Source organism: Chaetura pelagica, unplaced genomic scaffold, assembly GCF_000747805.2.
Source record: "Chaetura pelagica isolate M959 unplaced genomic scaffold, ChaPel_1.0 scaffold69, whole genome shotgun sequence".
Classification (NCBI taxonomy): Eukaryota; Metazoa; Chordata; class Aves; order Apodiformes; family Apodidae; genus Chaetura; species Chaetura pelagica.
Window position 1 is genome coordinate 9,224,495 of NW_009970724.1, and position 18,246 is coordinate 9,242,740.

Here is an 18,246-nt window from a genome sequence, read left to right on the forward strand (position 1 = left end):
CGCCCCGCGGCGGCCACGGCGGACTCTGGTGCCGCCCCTCTGCGATCGTCGCCCCAGCACGGCCGCTGAACCGGCTGCGCCCCAGGCCCGCCTGCCGCCCGGCGGCGCAGCCCGCCCCGGCCCTGCCCGGCAACCCGGAGCATGGAGCGGTGCGGGAACCGGCAGCAGGTGAGCGCCGCAGCGAGGCCCGGGGCAGCAGCAGGGGGCGGGAGAAGAAGGCCGAGGCCCCGACGGTGTAGAGCGCTGTGTGCGGTGGGGGACAGGCCTGTCCGGGCGGTGCGGGGCTGCAGAGGGTGCGATGGCAGCGACCTTGCTATGGGCGAGCTACGCAAGCCGGGTGCTTGGCATTTTAAGTGGAAGGTTACACTCTTGCAGAAATTTCAGACGCTTGAAACTTGTTTTTCATTTCACAGAAGTTTGTTGTCTTTTCTTTTCTTTTCTTTTCTTTTCTTTTCTTTTCTTTTCTTTTCTTTTCTTCTCTTTTCTTTTCTTTCTTTGTTTCATTTTAGGATGTGGAATATAGTGTTTCTGAGCTAAGGGAATGGAGACCAGTCATTTACAGAAAGTGCACAGACATTCCTTGGTTGCTCCTCTTCTTTCTTTTCTGGGCTGGTTTGGTAAGCATGCTTTTTTTGCTAAAGAAAAATCAGATGCAAGGTAAATGGCATTCTGAACAGTGGGATACTAAATCTAAACTGAAATTATCATGGTCACAGGATTGTACTGGGACAGAACTGACCTTTGGGACACCACAGTGCTCTGTCTGTTACACAGACTTTTAAAGTTCTAACTATATGCTTTAAGTGCTGTGTGTGCACACATCTGGGTTATTTAGAATTAGATTTTTTGCAAATTAGTCCAGGGCTAATTTACAGAATAGTAATTCTTTTCTTTTCTTTTTTTCTTTTTTCTTCTCTTTTCTTCTCTTTCTTTGTTTCATTTTAGGATGTGGAATATAGTGTTTCTGAGCTAAGGGAATGGAGACCAGTCATTTACAGAAAGTGCACAGACATTCCTTGGTTGCTCCTCTTCTTTCTTTTCTGGGCTGGTTTGGTAAGCATGCTTTTTTTGCTAAAGAAAAATCAGATGCAAGGTAAATGGCATTCTGAACAGTGGGATACTAAATCTAAACTGAAATTATCATGGTCACAGGATTGTACTGGGACAGAACTGACCTTTGGGACACCACAGTGCTCTGTCTGTTACACAGACTTTTAAAGTTCTAACTATATGCTTTAAGTGCTGTGTGTGCACACATCTGGGTTATTTAGAATTAGATTTTTTGCAAATTAGTCCAGGGCTAATTTACAGAATAGTAACTTTTAAAATAAATAATTTAAACAAGAGTCCTAAACTCTTATTTCTATTTACCTCATCTCTTGTAGTCTTGTTATCTTGCAACATGACTGATGGATGTTTTATCAAGTTACTGTGTCCCGTGCTTAGAACAGCATTCAAGCTTTTGGGAACAGGGCTCCTTAAGTATGAATGATTTTTTTCATTATATGCCTGCAGCTACTCAGCATTCTGATGATGAATACACTATTAATAATTTTTCAATTAAATTCCTAATAACTCTTTTCCTGGAAGCTAATGCAGAAGAATATTTACACATTTTGAACACTGCATAAACTGAAGCTGAACTTTGTGAACGCGATAGGGTTTTTTACATGCTCTCTTATGCTTAGTGCTTTGGTCAGTGGAAGAAATACCAAAAATTAAACCTGTCAAAGGGTGAGGATTTGGGATGTTTGTTTTGTCTCACTGTTTTTAGTGTTCAGCTTCTGTGAAACAGCTTAATGCATACATGCGTTTCTTTTCTTTCATTTGGTCTTCTTTTTAGAACATTAAAAACTTTTTCTGACAGTGATTTGTTCACATAGTGAAAAAGAATTGCAACCAGCTCTGTGGAAATTCACAACACTGGCATGTATAGACACACTCCTCCAGCAGTCATGCAGCCATCTATTACTTAACAATATTTATGGCTTGGATCCAGCATGCTGTACTTAAAAATAAAAATCACATGCACACAGTATTTGCCATACTTATGGCAATAGACCTGTGACATCCATCTTTAGAAGAAATGCCAGATTTTTTTTCTGGCATATTTCAGATTGAGTAACAATACTAGCTAATTTCTCCCTTTTCTTCTGAGTGCAATTCCATTATTAACAAATATTTGCTGTGCAAATAAACGGGATCTGAAAATATTCTGTTATTGTAACAAACATCACATATATAAGTAGTGTGTCAGCTTTAATTGTGAAGTCTCTACGAAGTTTTCCATATTGATTTGGCATTAACATGCAGTCATAATTTAAGAAAAAAGTAATTAACTAGACTGCAAACATCAGGAAAAAGGGGACTACACTGAGGACAAAGGATGGATGTGCTTATATATGTTTGTGTATGAGACTCAGTTTTTTCCCAAGATCTCATCTTTAGTCGTAAGTTTTAAAAGCAGGATAACAAATAAAGGCTCTAAACCCTTTAAGAAAGCAGTTGAGCTATATCTGGTACGTACAATCTGTCTCTAGCACAGCTGGTATTCAGCAAAGTAGTAGTGGTTAATGTGGGACTGAGAAAACTTGCTGCTGCCAGCAGTTGGCATGTAGCCACAGAACTCAGTGTATTGTCCTTGGTGTGTGTGAAATGTGGTTTTCACCCCAGGGGTCAGAGGAGATGATTGAATCACTGATTTCTTCAATAGCTGGAGTCCTGTAAATAAGCCTTTGGTTAAAGTTGTGCTCAGGACTTCACTGACTTCCTAGAAGAAGAATTACTCCTTCTTGGCACTTGGAAAGGTTCTAATCAAGGAGCATTTTGGCCCTCATGAGGTACATGAGCGAAGTTTAAGCTGTACTCCTAGGCAAGGTGTCTTATACCGACTGAAGGTTGCTGCTCTCCAGCCAACACTGGTGCTTAGCTGTCCCTTGGACTTACAGGGAGCTGATTTGCTGGGATCTAAGTCTACAGTGTGGCACTCTTCTGGTTTTCACATGTGTTTAGGAAATATCTTCTTGAAATTTCAGGTAACTTGACTTTTAATTCTACTGTATCTGTTTAAAATGTACTTCTGATTAAACTCACTAGCAGCTGCAAGGGCTCAGCATTTAAGCAGATATGTTGCCCAGGTGTGTCTTGAAGGACACCCTGAAAAAGGAGAAGCACTGAGCACAAGTGAAAAATTAGCCTTTGTGTGACCTTGCCTAGTGACGCACAGGAACTTGGGTAGAGGCAGTGTTTAGCACCTTACTACTGCTTTCCTATTCTTTTAATCAAGACCCTTATCTTTCTTCTCCTGTCATACTCTGCTTAATGTATATATTTTCAACAATAGACGAGGGAAAGCTCTAGGGAGGGAATGGGGCTAAACTTGTCCATGTGACTTGTTCTAGCCTTCTGCAGATGGGTGAATTTTAGATTTAACTGTTTGTCTCCACAAGACAAAAATGCATGGGTTTAAAAACAGTAGTTATTGAATGGGAAGGAAAAGCTATTGTAGCATCATTTCACATTAAAAAATATTTTAACAGATGTTTATAACTGGCTATGCTGTGATGGCTGGTGCTGCAGAAAGGCTTGTGCTTGGATATGACAGCTTTGGGAATATATGTGGTAGGAAGAATACTCCTGTAAAAGGGGCACCCTTTTCTGGACAGGACATGAGTAATAAAAAGTAAGTACATCAGCTGATAACTGAATAAATATTTTTTTTTATAACTTAGTAAGATAGATCTTTTAGCTGTCGGTCATATAGATATGTATATGTACATGCTCATGTTGGTACAAAATGCTGAGTGAAAGTAGAATGTTAAGATAGAATTTGAAATTGTGCTACATTGTTATGCTTTATGCTGGCTTCTTCTAAAACAACATCTTAAATAGGACTTCAGCCAAACCAGTAATCATTCTGTATGGCAAATCTTTGTACTTAAGTTGCATGTTGCAGTTTCTAGTCATTCTGTTGACTCCCATGAACTATTCTTGTAGAATGGCACCCATCTTGGCAGCTTCTGATCCCATTTAAGAACATAAATGAATTGTAAAAATGTAGCATATTCTCAAATTGCTTCTTAACTTCTGACTTTAAACTCTTTTTTTTTTTTTTTCCATTATATGTGGAAAAAGAGTTTTATTTGCTTTGTAGTGCTTTAAAAAGATGGGGAAAAGGCTCAGAATTTAAACATATAAAAACCAGAAATCTTGTTTTTTGAAAAGAGGATCTTTTTTTCTTTCTAGGTATGTGTTCTTTCTGAATTCATGCAGCCTGGAAATGCAAAGCCTCAAAATCAGTTCAGTTTCCTTGTGCGTGTCTAGTTGTCCACAAGAGCAACTCAACTCTTTGGAAGACCTCCAGAGTTTTGCAAGGAATAATGGTGTGCAACAGGGAATATGAATATCTTGGTATATCTTTAGAACAGTTGAGCAGCTTTCAATTTGTTATTCTTATGTCTGCTACGCAAGGGAATAATTTCTTACCATTAATTTCCTGAGCAGTCCATGGCAACAGAAAATAAAATGTGTCTGCCTCGGTTTCCAGAAACATTACAGCTCTCTTATGCAAATTCAAAACTGTTGGCTAATTCCTGTACAATGCTGAGATTATCTAGCAGAAAACTGGCTGCTGAGAATTAACTAGTGTAGTTTGGTGGAGGTGCCAGTGGGTGAAGAGAATTTGCATGTTATTTGAGAAATTTGTCCAACTAGTTCTTTTAAATGTAATTAAAACTATGGTGGAATTATTAATTCCAGAGATACATAAGTGTTTTTGTCCCTTTAGACATCAAATACCTAGATTTTCTAGTCCACTGACAGGTTTAAAATTTTTTTCTGGTGTTCAAGATTGATACAAAGTCAGAAGTAGCTGTTCTGTAGAAAAGGCAGCTCCAGTTCGTTCGCATCCATCATTTAAATAAAATAACCTTTAGCCTAACCCTTATTCCCTAGGGTATGCATAAACTGCAGACCATATTAGGATTGGTGGCTATATTGATTGGAGGTCAGAGTTCTGTTGGGGGGGTTTTTTCTGGTGCTTTGTTTTGTTTCGCAAGGATTGCTATTTAAATTGACTACGTTTGTTTTAATTTCATTTTGGGGTATTTTACCATCATTTGGTATGTACAGAAAACTGTCAACACCTATGATATTATGTAAGTATCTTAAGTGTAACTGCATATAATTGCATTAAGTTCCATCCACATGCTGAAACTACTTCCGTGTTTATCTCAAGGGAGAGGGCACCTATTGCATTTTGATTGGGTTGAGTGTATCCAGCCTTTCTTTCCCAGAAGCTTTATATAATGGAGAAGAGTATTCTTAGCAAAGTACTAGGTAATATTTAGCCTGAAGCCCAGAAACTGTTACATTTCTGGAGAATATATATATATTCTGTTCTAAATCATGTAGGGCCTAGTTCTATTGAAGCTTCTGTCATTTTAGACTCTTCTGTCATCTTATTGAGTAAGTGTTTAGAGCTGAAGTGTCCCACTGTGGAACAAATAGTGTGCCTGCCCACCAGGAAGATCAGTAAATGGTAACTATAGTTAAGTCTAGAAGACAAAAGGTTCTGCAGAGGTTGTTTTAGATTTACCCAATTAACTACTTGTTATTTACATTCCCACTGGAATATCAGAGATTAATATGGCCTGCTAAGGGATCAAGGCAGAAGTGTAAACAAAACTTAAATATGTTTTTCTCTAAAATTGTAGTTAATATTAAGTTCCTTCTTTTTTTTTTTTTTTTTTTTTTTTTTTCCCTTCTTAGGTTCTTGTCTTTGCATTTACAACCTGAACATTTCCAGTTACACACTAAATCCAAAGGCAGCTGAGCTGTGTCCCGCACTGCCAGTTCCACCAAGGTAAGGATTACTGGGTACTTTAGAACACCCTTGAGTCCAAACAGCTTCTTAAGGATTGTTACTCACATTTTGTATTTGACTTGGTGTTTTACAGTCAGAATAGCTTTGCTGTATTTATTTTTGTACATGTTTCCTTATATGCTCTCATGTGCACCTGTGAAGATAACAGTGTCCTGTCCCAAACCTCTCCTATTTAGATATGAATATGTCTTTGTTGTAGTGCAGTGTTGTCAGAGTGGGACAATCAAGAAGCTTGGCGGGGAATGCCAAATAATTTAATATATAAATATTTGGTAGTGTTAACTGTACCTTACAAACATTGCTTTGCTGTGTCTTTTCAAATGCTTAAATATAATAAAAACAATGCAAAGTGTTTGTGGTCCAGAGTTCTCTGCAACAATGTCGCTAACAGCTATGTTAGTATGAGTTCAGGCTTTACATACACACGTGGGATCAAAGCAGGTGAAGCCACACCAGAATGGGAATAGGAGCTATGTGTTGATGGTGATTGAGATAGTAGTTCGTATTTTCTCCCAGGTTTATATTGAATGGATGTGCTGGTACAAGCATACTGCTGCTAAGAGTTTATTTTGCAGATGAAACATAAAACTAGCATTTGTACCTGTCCAGTCCCGTACCCAGTGCCCTGTTGTGTCAAACTCCACGTGCAAGGTGTCCTCCTGGGTGGGGAGGAGGTCTGGCGGGTTACAGATCAAACTGGCCAGCTGTGGCTGCACAGCTGTGCTGGGGATGGTTGTAGGGTACTGCAGAGAGCTTGCAAGAGAATGGTGGAAGCAGTCTCTGTGGATTAGAATTTGTCCAGTAATTAATACTTTTAACATCTTTGCTTTTAACTTTCTAGTAAATCTTTTCCATTATTTAATCGATGTGTTCCACAAAATCCTGAATGCTATTCCAAATACGCATCTGTCTTAATAAGTATGGTTAATGAAATGGATGTTTTTCACCGAATTCTGAGTGGAATATTGGCAGGAAGACATACTGTGATAGGACTGAGTTTCCTCGCACTAGGTAAGTTATAAACAAAATACGAGTAAAAATATTCAATTAAAATGTGAGGTTTCAAATGTTCATATTTACTTTATTTTTAGCTTTAAAAGTTACATTTTTCATAGCAGAGTTGTTTTTAAGAAAGTGATTTTGTTTTATCAGGAGGCATTTATTATACTGATGAAGAACAGCTATATGAAATACCAAATTCTGTGTTCCTTGATACAACCGTATGCCCTATTTAAAGGGACTCTATAAAATTGTTGATAAAAAAACCCTGGCATCAGGATGAACATTGTTACTTCAATCTCGAAGGAAAATGATGGAAAAGCAATAACTCCCCAAGTGAAATATTTCAGTTACAAAATCATTACTAGAAAGTTGTTGGTAGCTGTGTGTTTTAAATTTTAAAAAGTTGGCAGCTTTACTAAATGCTGTTGCTTTTGAAACCACCATTTAAAGATAAAGCCCAAATTCTGCAAGAACCTTAGATTTATCATTAAAGTAAATAAGAGTTAAGCTAAATGTATTCTTACACTCTTCATAAACTTACTTTGTATATTTTTCAGCCTTCTCTTTTATACTGGTTTTAGTCTTCAGATTCATTCGAAACCTTCTGGTCCATACTTTGATTGCACTGGTTGTATTTGGGTTGTTGTGTAAGTATATTTTAATATATTTTTAGCATATACTTAGTTAAATGAATAATCTCACTGAACTGAAGGAGAGGCAGCTGAACAACCAGCTATCCTTTCATGGACCTATCATGGCCATCTCTGGTAACCTTAAGTTTACCACAGCCATTTTTGAGCTGAGCCCAGCTTGCCTTTGGATGCCAAGGTCTTGCTCTGCTGTTCCAGCTGCTGAGTGTTGGGATGATTATGATTTTTATTTTTTTATAGATGCCTGGAAACAGCATTTCAGTTGGCAGATGAATGCAGTTATGAAAATGCTACTGCTTCAAAGAAAGTTTAGAGAAGTTTTGCACTGCTTACCTTAGAAAAGGAGAACTGTAGGAATATTTCCAGCCAAAGCTGAAATTATATGCCTGAGCTCTAGAATAACTGCAAGAAAACCAAACCTTCTACTGTGGTTTTACCTCAGACTGACAGACTGCTATGTGAATTTTCTCTGCTCTTGTTGATACTGTGCCTTTCTGCTACACGGCAGTGTTGCTGAGCTGAGCGTGGGTTGGGCAAAAGGGCAAGAGACTCATGAGGGAGGCCAGGCAGACGTCAGCCTGCACACAGCCGCGTGCTTCAGTCTGGGGAGTGCTGCCTGCCTTCATGCTACTCCTGTTTGCTCAGTTGTCTCAGGTGTCCTCTGGTGGCTGTATTATGACTACAGGAACGATCCCAGCACTGAATTGGAAACAGAAAAGGAAAATGTAAAGTTTCTACTTGGATATGCTATCTTCTCAACCTTATTTACTGTAAGTAGCATTTTACCCTAAGCAGTGGCAGAGGCTATAGCTTGAAAACTTGAACTACAGTGGTTCTGCAGCAATAAAAATAATACCTCATTTCTTTCAAATTTGAAAATGAGAATCAATTATAAGATCTGCTTACACTAGTTTAAATAGTTTTATATTTTCATTGTGAAATTTATTTGTAAACATAAAGTTCTGCCACACTTCAACCCTGTACAAACAATGGTGTTTGGAAATGCAAGAATTGTGTTCCATCCCTGTTATTCTCTGCATCAGCTAACTAGAGAATCATATTGAGTGAACAGAGCACTAGCTCAATATGAACATGAGATTTGTGGATTCAGCCTACTCTGTCAGTAGGAGAAAAGAGTGGCAATGTTCGTAGGTAATGAAAGGTATAGTGAAGCACAGGCATCAGTGTTGAGGACTCAAGAATGGGTTAAATTCTACTTTTCTCTCATTAACCTTGTTTTACAACAGAAAATCTGAGCATGGTTTGCAACTTTTAAAGTGATTTTTTTCACTCTGATATTGTAATGTTGAAGATGTCATTGCTCTACATGAGTGTACAGACAATTTGCACTTCATGAGACATTTGTCAAAGTGATTGTTTGTTTTCTGAAAGGAGATTGGGGTCCATAGATTTACCAGATATGAACAGTCTTAACAGTTTACAGTGACAAATAGAAATATGTCACTGATTAGATTTTTTTTAATATCCTCTCTAAGTAAGAACTTTTTTACTTCTGTGGACACTAAAAAGGTAAGAAAATGTTCCTTTGTATGCATGTGTGTTCCAGTACAACTGACTATCATTTGCAGCACTGTGGAACATCTCCTGCTGCAGATTATGCTTTTCTTCAGAGCCAGTAAGTTCTTTCTAGAGCAGGCAAGAAAATTAGTGAAGCAGCTGCCACTGGTTACATGTATAATTTTATAGATTCCAGCCTCTCTTTTAATTGCTGTTCATAGATGCTTGTGATATATGAGGAACTGGGGAGTTGTGGGGATTTTGACTGGGATTTTGTTGTTGTTTGGTTGCTTGTTTTTTTTACATTGGGGCAAAAAAAGTGTGTATTTAAATTAAGTTTTATGTTATGTGTGCTTTGCTTCCATACATACACAGCCTTCAAATTAGTTTAGTTGTGCTACTGTCCTTTGTGCAGAAAAGGACAGGTTCTCCTACCATTGTGAACAGTGGCAAGCTGACCTGACTAGGAAGAAAGTTTCTATCTTCATGAAATATAGGGCATGTGAAAGGAATTTGTAGCATGTAACATACATTTGTGTTTGCTTTAAGCAAAACAGACTGTTTCCATTGAGTGAATTACAGTTTAATCAATCATATTTGGTTTAAAGAAACAGTAGTAATGATATCAGAAAATCAGATTTTAATCCACAGGCTTTGAGAATATAGTCAGTGTCTCAGAAAGCTTTTCAAGTGTACAGTGAGTTTGTGTAAAATGCCTTGCTATCATGTCTTTGTGAAATCTGTACCCCCTGATCCCACCTTTGACAACTCTGATAGCTTTCTTAAGGAAAAAAGCCAACTATTTGTCTTTATATCTCCCGTAACAGGTTGTTTTGCTTTCCCTTATACTTGTACTAAGGAAGAGGCTTCAGTTCACTGTACAGTTGTTTCGGATTGTTGGTAAAATCATAGGCAGAATTTCTTTCCTCCTGTTCCAACCACTCTGGACCTTTCTGATTCTTATTGTGTTCTGGATATTTTGGGTTGCTGTACTGCTTAGCTTAGGAACTGCAGGTAAGTTTATGTTTTCCATGCTTTTGAATGAATGCTGTTTCCTAAGTTAAACTCTGACATATGAAACCTGATGTTAGTGTACAAAATGTGGACTACCACACAGCTGTGTTACTCTTTCCTTTTCTTGTTTATTTTTTCCCCCCACTTGTATTCTTCAACATTGCCACAGTTCTGCAAGTCTTAGCACTACAGAAGAGAGATTTTTGCCCCATATGTGGGCTTTAGTTTTGTTCTTTCTCAATTACTTTATTTATAAATAGATTGTGCTAGATACAGTGTATGTTTGATGTGTTTAAATCAGGAAAGTAAGAGGAGGGAGGAGACAGCTTTTAGTACAGTTGTTATGAAATGAGAATGTTAATCTCCTCTGACTATAAACAATATCCGGTTGTCATGGAGGCAGAACATTATTTCTGAGCAGCAGTTTAGTTTTGCTATCATTTAGACTGGTAGAGCAGTATTTGGATTAATCCAGAAGTTCCTGCAATTGTAGGGGAGGTGCTCTATAGAAATAGTCAATCACTATAAAAGATCAGCAAGAACAGATTTTGAGTATGAGAGTGGTATTGAGGGATATACCACTATAAGGTCTGTCACTGAGTGAAGTGGGGTAATTTGGATGCTGGCCGTTGGCTCAGGATCATGCCATATAAGGGAGAGGGAGGTTGTTCTTACATGCAACATCATCCAAAGAAGAGAAGTTAAACTGTGTGTAGCTCTGGGGATAACTCCTTTTGCTGACATTAACCTTTGTAAATAGGAAACATTGTGATTTGAGGGGTTGGTGGCTTTTTCGTGTTTTTTGTTTGTTGTTTTGTTGTTTTTTTTTAAAAAACTTCTAGGGCCACTGCAAGGAGTCAGTTGTCCTTTGTGTTGGAGCTGATGCAGAGTTAATGTGAATAGAGATTTTTTTTTTTTTTTTTTTAATTCCTGTATTTATTAATGGCTTTTCTGTTTTTTTGAATCTTAGCAGTGGTTTTTGTGTGAAAAACAAACACAGCCTTGGTCTTCAAATGCTTATATGCTTTCCACCACCACTTGAGCTGAGCCCATTTGGCAAAACTGCCAGCATTCCCCACCTCTATGGGTCAGGTACCTCACTCCTCTTCCATCACAACTGCTTCCCTCTCAGTCCCATCCTGTTAATTTTGGCTCTATACAAGTCCAAATTCACTTATAACAAGTGTTTGTCTGAGTTCATTATGTCATTGCAAATCACTCACTCGTTGTTTAGGCTAGACTAGGATCTGTTTCCCTCCAGCTTTCATTGGAGACTCATGCAGGTTTGCAAGGTTTTCTCTGTTTCTGCTGTCTTTCCCCCAGTAGCTCATATCTGTCAGAAATGGCTGCTTGAAGCATTTGTCTGGCTGATGATATGCTTCTCCTGCAAAAGGGTCAGACCTAGCAAGGCTGAATCTCAAGCCTGCAGTCTCTTGGTGTGTTGTTTCTGGTTGACTAGATAGTTCAGCAGATCCACTTTGCTTTAGGTGTCATGGATATTCCTTCTCCACACTCCTCAGATTTGAATTTCCCCTTTACAAAGGCAGTGATATGTTCTAGACACGTGTGGTTGTTAGCTTTTCTGCAAATCCTTCATCCCATTCATGCACAGATCATCCAGGCAGCAGTAGTTTTCAAGCCGCCCATGCAAGGTACCTTATCACTGGTTCAGACCAGTCCTTTACAGAAAGGAGCAGCTTGGATCAAATGCAATTTATGATAAACGCTAACTGTAGTAAATCTAATATAAGGTAAATAAAATTAATCATAACACATGGATTTGCCAAATATACAATTAACAATAACTATTAGAGGAAGTGTTGCTTCCTTGATGTTAAGCTGGGCTAGCTCATTACCTGCAGGAAAATTCACTGGTGCTTTTAGTATGCATACATAGGATGTGGAGCTTGCCAGTGTTAAAGCTAAATTTAGAAAATGCCAGCTGAGTCTGCTGTATTCAAGAGCAGAGTATTCAAAAGCAGAGTAGAAATATTTTAGCTCATATAGGGAACTAGTCAGGTATTTCCTGGATGCTTTTACAGATTATGCAGGAGTGACTTGTACATTATTTCCAAAAGCAAATTCCACATGTATTCACAGGGAAATAAAACCCAATGACAGTTGCCTTTGTCAGGCTTTTGTTATTTTTCCATGTTGTGCCATTTTCCTTCATTGGTTCTTCTCTGTTTCCTCCAAGACATTTCCATTCAACCTTTTTTTTTTTTTTTAATGCTTGCTTGGAGAGTAGGATTCAAACAGTTTGTGACATGCAGTTACATTCATAGAGCAGCACATCTCCTGACTCAAATATGGTTTATTTATTGTCTTCTCCCTAGCATAATAAGAGTGCTGATGATCCAGTGAGTGATACAAGCTCTACAGTGCAAAAGGCAGCCCATCTTGCTACACCGGAGAGCAATGTTCAAGTTTCTAGAATGCTCTCAGTTTTGAAATAACTTACTTTTTGCAGATTTAGCATAAGAATGGAATGTCATTTCCAGGCACTTAACTGTCAATGTATTTCTCATATGAACAATCTAGTAAACCATCCATTTTGACTGAGATCTTCTGACAGGTTATTTTTAGTGTAGATGTCAATCCTTGTAAGATTTTTCTGTTAATAGTTAGGGATTTCATATTTAGAGGGCAATATGCGTTTTATAAATAAACCAAACCAATTCTAAGTTACAGCCTAAGCATAAACACAGACAGAAAAATGCCACACTATGTATTCGATTATTTTTCTGGTTCGAACTTGGTTCTATTAATTTTATCATTGGTATTTGTAATTACTCTTTTTGTTGAGCTGTGTGTGTTAAGTGGTGGCTGTCGTTACCCAGGAGGTGTAAACGGAGATCTTAGCAAAGTCTAGAGCCTGAGGTTTTTATGTAAATGACGGGTAATTGATCTGCAGCGGCGTTAGTGCCCGCTAGGTGCCGATAAAGTAGTGTGGGAATCTGAATCTGCTCAGTTGTTTACAGCTGCTCTGATTACATAGTAACTCCTCCTGGAAGGACTTAGAAGACAACAAAGGCAACTTTAGCCTTTTAATGATCTGGGAAGGTAGTGATTTATTGTTTTATCCAGTTCTCAGGTTGAGAAGATTTGTCGAGGTGACACAGGAGGTGTCAGCAGGTGTGACAGCTGTTTGGATTTCCAGTCCCACACACTCCTTTAGATTTGTTTTGTAGGTCAAAACTTGAACAAATTAATAGTAAACTAGATTTGGTATTGAGAATCTTCCTTTAGATTTTATTTTAATTTTTCAACCCAAATATGAATCCCCTGAAATGCTGCATGTTAAAGCAGCTTACAGGAAGGTGGCTTACAAGCAGGTAGCTTGGTGGGGGTTGTTTTGCTGTTCTAGCATGACTAGTACTTATACATCCTGGTGAAGGACTTAGAGAATAAATCTTATGAAGAATGCTTGAAAGAGCTGGAAATGTTTAGTTTGAGAAAGAGGAGGCTGAGGGGGGACTTCATCAGTCTCTACAGCTACCTGAAAGGTCATTGTAGTGAGGTTGGTGCTGGTCTCTTTTCACAGGTAATTAGTGACAGAATAAGAGGGAATGGCTTCAAGCTGCAACAGAGTAGGTTTAGGCTGGACATTAGGAAAACATTTTTCACTTAGATAGTAGTCAGACACTGGAATAAGCTGCTCAGGGAGGTGGTTGAGTCACCATCCCTGGGTGTGTTTAAGGGTCATTTGGATGTGGTGTTGGTGGATATGGTTTAGGGGAGAACTTTGTAGAGAAGGGATGATGGTTGGACTTGGTGATCCCAAGTGTCTTTTCCAACCAGAATGGTTCTGTGATTCTATGATTTATAGCATCTTCACATCTTTCAGCTCTGAGGCACTGGATCCTCGCTTCAGCTGTGGTGCACTTGATTATTATGCAACCACTGACACCTTATTTACATCACTTCCAAAAGTTAGTGTTACTCTGAGGAAAGATTAACTTTGCTATAGCAAACTATAGCCTGCGGTTGGAAAAGTATTTATGCACATGACTGACTTGAAACACATGGGTAATCGTACTAAAATCAGTGGGACTACTTAGGCATTTTAAGGTAGGCAACTGCTTAAGTACCTCAGTAATTCAGAATCTCTAAGAGCAGGAGAGATGGAGTGAATTCCAGACCTAGAATACTAGGAGAAATGCCAGATACCATGAGACTTGAGACAGCACAAGCAGTGGCACCAGTTAGAACCATTAGCTGCCTAGGAATGGAATTCAGCTCTGCTTTGGAAAAGCTGATATGTCTTAGAGTCAGTGAGTCTTATTGTTTGCTAATTTTTATGGCTTTTCACTGCCAAACTGAAGTGACCATGTGGCCACAGCAAAGCATGTCTTTCAGCTTTCCAGCATGTGGAAGCTGTGAATTCCACATGGCATAAATCATCTGCATGTAATATAGGATGAGAAGGGGGTGTGAGATTTTTGTGTAATGAAGGTGCATCCTATAGGCAAGTGAGCAATAAAACTGCCACATAAAGATGTGCAGTAGCAAAACCAGCAATAAAAATTTATGTCCTGCAAGGTCTTTGACATTCCAATTACAGGCAGCTAGCTTAGCTGTAAATGCCACTACATGGAAAAAAGCTAAGTAAAATAACACAGTAGATTCTGTTGCAGAAAATGTGAAGATTCAGTGTATGATGCCAGAAGCTTTCCTCACTTAGCAGTGGGAAGGGCACATCATGTTTTCATAGTAACTGGAACTGATAAACAGGCTGTCAGTATATTCTGGTCAGTGGTTCTTTGTTTCTGATAAGGAAATTGCTGAACTAGACTTCCCAGGGATTTTCATTCCTTACAACAGCCAATGGCTCCAGGCATCAGCAAAACCTTGCAGCAAGACTTGCAAAAATAAGAGCATCTAACTTAAGTCTGAAAATACCAAAATGTTACTGTGAATGCACACTGCCTTGCATCATTGCACAGCTGCATAATTAGATGGAAAAACCCTCCTGAATTCTTCTGCAAATACTTGTGTCTGTTTGCATTGTTAACAACACTTCTTTGAAGTATTTGCAGCTCATCAACATTTGTACTGATCAGAGGTTTTCAGATTTGGTGATTCAGCTGTAAGGACTTCAGTTCTTTACTGAATCCTTAGTGTTATCACTGAGAGTGTATAGTACACCAGAAAGATTCATGGTTAAGTACTTGGAGAAAAATGTTGACAAATGAAACCATCTTTTAAGGCTTTGTTGTGAAAGTTTAGCTTGTGTGAGCAGAGGGATTGCAGTGGAGTGATAAGAAAAATGGCATATACCTTTCTCAGCATAGTATCTAGGATAGCTTTAAAATTTGTCTGTGCTACTAAAACCGACATATGAAAAAGTAACACTATTTGTAATTCTGTTGACAAAATTACACATGCATGGTAGGCACAGAAGACAGGGAGTCAGCCAGAAACAGGTTTCCATGAGGTAGCAAGAACTGTTTACCATATCTCAACAGCAAAATGATCAATAGTGAACTCGCAGGTGAATGTGCCTGATTTCTGAGCCGCAGAGCACAATGCTGTGCACATGTCTGAGGTTGGCCAGGAAAGACAAAGCCATTACTGTTGTTACTGCAGATGATTATTTCAGTAGGCTGGTAAAAAAACCCCAAAAACCAAACAACCAAAACAAAAAACAAAACTGAAACAAAATTAGTTTACCATACCTACATTTGTTAGTCTTCATGACAAAAGCAAAGCCTGAAATGTGCCTTTTTTTTTGGAAATGCTCAGTTGGATTGTATGGTGGAAAATGTGCTTAATTCTGCTACCAAGTGACAGAATGTCTCTGAATAAAAATGGAGAAGTAGGACACTTTCTTGTATCACCTTTATCTGTAACTTGCACAGGCTTCCCCAGTAAGGGTTAGAGGCTGTGATTAACTGGCATATTTGGCTAGTTGGCAGTCTAGAATCTCTGGAAGTAAGGAAGTTGAAAAATCCCTTTAATTCTGAACAAGAAAGAATGGTATAGCACATAGCTTATTTTAATATACCAAAGTAAATGATCTATCCTCAAAAGTTCATTCCGCAAAAAGAAAAAAACCAAAACTAACAATTTTTGCATCCAAACTTAAAACCAGTGGAGAAGAGATTTGAGTAGCAGCTTTTTCACATCATCAAGTATTTTGCAATAAACAGACTCAAAATACATTTGAATATAATGGAAGCAACAGTATTTTTGTGAATGACAAAGCATACAGCAATGCAAAGAGCATGCCTGTTTAGCTAGAATTCCCTTCAGAAAACAAGACACCTAGAACTTATGGCTGTGTTTGTGCTTCAGCAAAGGCTGCCTTGATGAGAAAGCTGGATAGGGTACCTACAACCTCCTCCTTGAGGCCAGCTGTAGATAGATTCAAATCTTGATTGCAAGAGTGCTGGGAATAAGATTAACTCAGCTCTGGGAAAAATGCTTAGTTTGTATGCTATAAATCTATTAATATACTTTTCTTTTTGCCCTTGACCAGAAAATAGCTCTTCCCTGAGCATCTAAGAAGGATGAGTTTCTTGTAGTGCTAATATAGGAGTAAAGTAATTAAATTCATTTTATGCAGGTACATATTTAAGCTAGCCATATAATAATTACGCACCCATGTAGTGTTTTTTGATCCTTTCAAAGCACTTTAAAATAATTTTGCAGTGCTATTATTCAGTAGGTGAATATTTTTCATAATTTACAGGCAAATCGACCTTGATTCTGGAGGCTTATAAAGCTTGTCTAAACCTGATGGTGCTGCTGAAAGCAAATCTCAATCATTTCTGCTCTTAGCTATTCTTGAGTATGAACTCTAAGGCTATAGAAAAATAGAGCAGAAGTGAACCATTTTGTAGATAGCTTTAAATCTGTGGTAGTTTAGAACTTGAAGTTGAGTACTATACTGTGGGAGAACATGAAGTATTAAAGCTTAAGTTACAATGCTGTTCTAGCACTAACAGGTAATTTTATGTCTCATATTGTTATTTCTTTCATGGAGTTAGAATAAGAAACTGCTCACCTCCAGAGATTTTGTTATGTGAACATGTTTATCTTTAAGGTTAATAGACTTAAGGCTTGCTAAACTAAAAAAACCCAACAAAACAGGTTATGGACCTAGGGACAAGTGTCCTGATGCCATTATGCCCGGACTAGATTTCAGAGTCAAGTGGCCTAAATAGAATTGCACAGAGAACAGTCTGGTTGCTAAGTTATCCGAGTTACCCTCACCTTTTGTGAACACCCATCTGTTGAATATGGAATAAACTTTTCATTATTAGTACAAGTGAAGCATTTGTGTTTTGGTTTTTTTTTAAGCTTGAATAAGCGAATTTGTCAATGTTCTTGAATAGAGGAGTAACATTGGAGCATATCCTACCATATAGATATCTAGTTTGTGGTTGTTGTGTTGGTTTTTTTCCTAGAGACCACCTTTATGTGCCTGTATTTTGCACAAAGATTGCAAAGTATTGAGAACAGAAAATTATTTGCCATTATTCTAATTAGTAATTAAAATAATAATTTTTATTTGTTGCAATAGTATGGATCCTCCATGTTTTTTCTGCAGTCTTTCTCTTGTGCTTCTTATTAAAAAAACCTAAAACATTTCATAATGGACTATGAATTTATTTGAATTTTGAATGAAGAAAATTTCCTTTACTTCTGAAGCACTGGCTTATTTGAATCTTGAGTAATGTTTTCTCAGAAATCTTTACTAATATGTAGCTATTCTCTTGATTTTGTTGGCAACTGTTGCAGTCCCAATTTAAACCGAAGCTTTTGCTTTTTGTAAGATTTTGTTTTTCGAAATTCTCTTTGAGTTACAGAATTTTGGCTTTCTGACTTTGTTAGATCAGATAGAGTTAAATAGCAGCTGATTTTGGGTTTTTTAATAATTTTATTGAAGAAAAGTTAAGAAAAAGAGTAGAAAAGCCCTTATATGTACTTCTTTTTTTCCTTGTCTGATGCATTATAATAATACAATGGTGTAACCCCAACTCCAGGTACTGCGCAGAGTACTTCAGGAGGACAGGTAGAATACAGAGGTCTGTCTGGAATTTCCTACATGGTGTGGTATCATTTCATTGGCCTCATCTGGACTAGTGAATTCATTCTTGCTTGTCAGCAAATAACAATTGCAGGGGCAGTGGTTGCTTGTTACTTCAACAGGTGAGTGCAGAATTATGGCCG

The 18,246-nt window shown here is 38.1% G+C and overlaps 1 protein-coding gene across 1 annotated transcript in view; it reads left to right on the forward strand.

The window, feature by feature from the left end:
- Positions 1-3,539: 3,539 nt before the first annotated feature.
- SLC44A3 (solute carrier family 44, member 3) overlaps positions 3,540-18,246 on the forward strand; it is a 35,180-nt gene continuing 20,473 nt past the window's right edge. Inside the window, exons 1-8 of the mRNA XM_010006769.1 lie at positions 3,540-3,682; positions 4,246-4,286; positions 5,770-5,863; positions 6,726-6,895; positions 7,444-7,533; positions 8,182-8,306; positions 9,882-10,068; positions 18,060-18,225. Coding sequence (XP_010005071.1) covers positions 3,540-3,682; positions 4,246-4,286; positions 5,770-5,863; positions 6,726-6,895; positions 7,444-7,533; positions 8,182-8,306; positions 9,882-10,068; positions 18,060-18,225 — 1,016 coding nt within the window. The remainder of the gene's footprint in view (positions 3,683-4,245; positions 4,287-5,769; positions 5,864-6,725; positions 6,896-7,443; positions 7,534-8,181; positions 8,307-9,881; positions 10,069-18,059; positions 18,226-18,246) is intronic.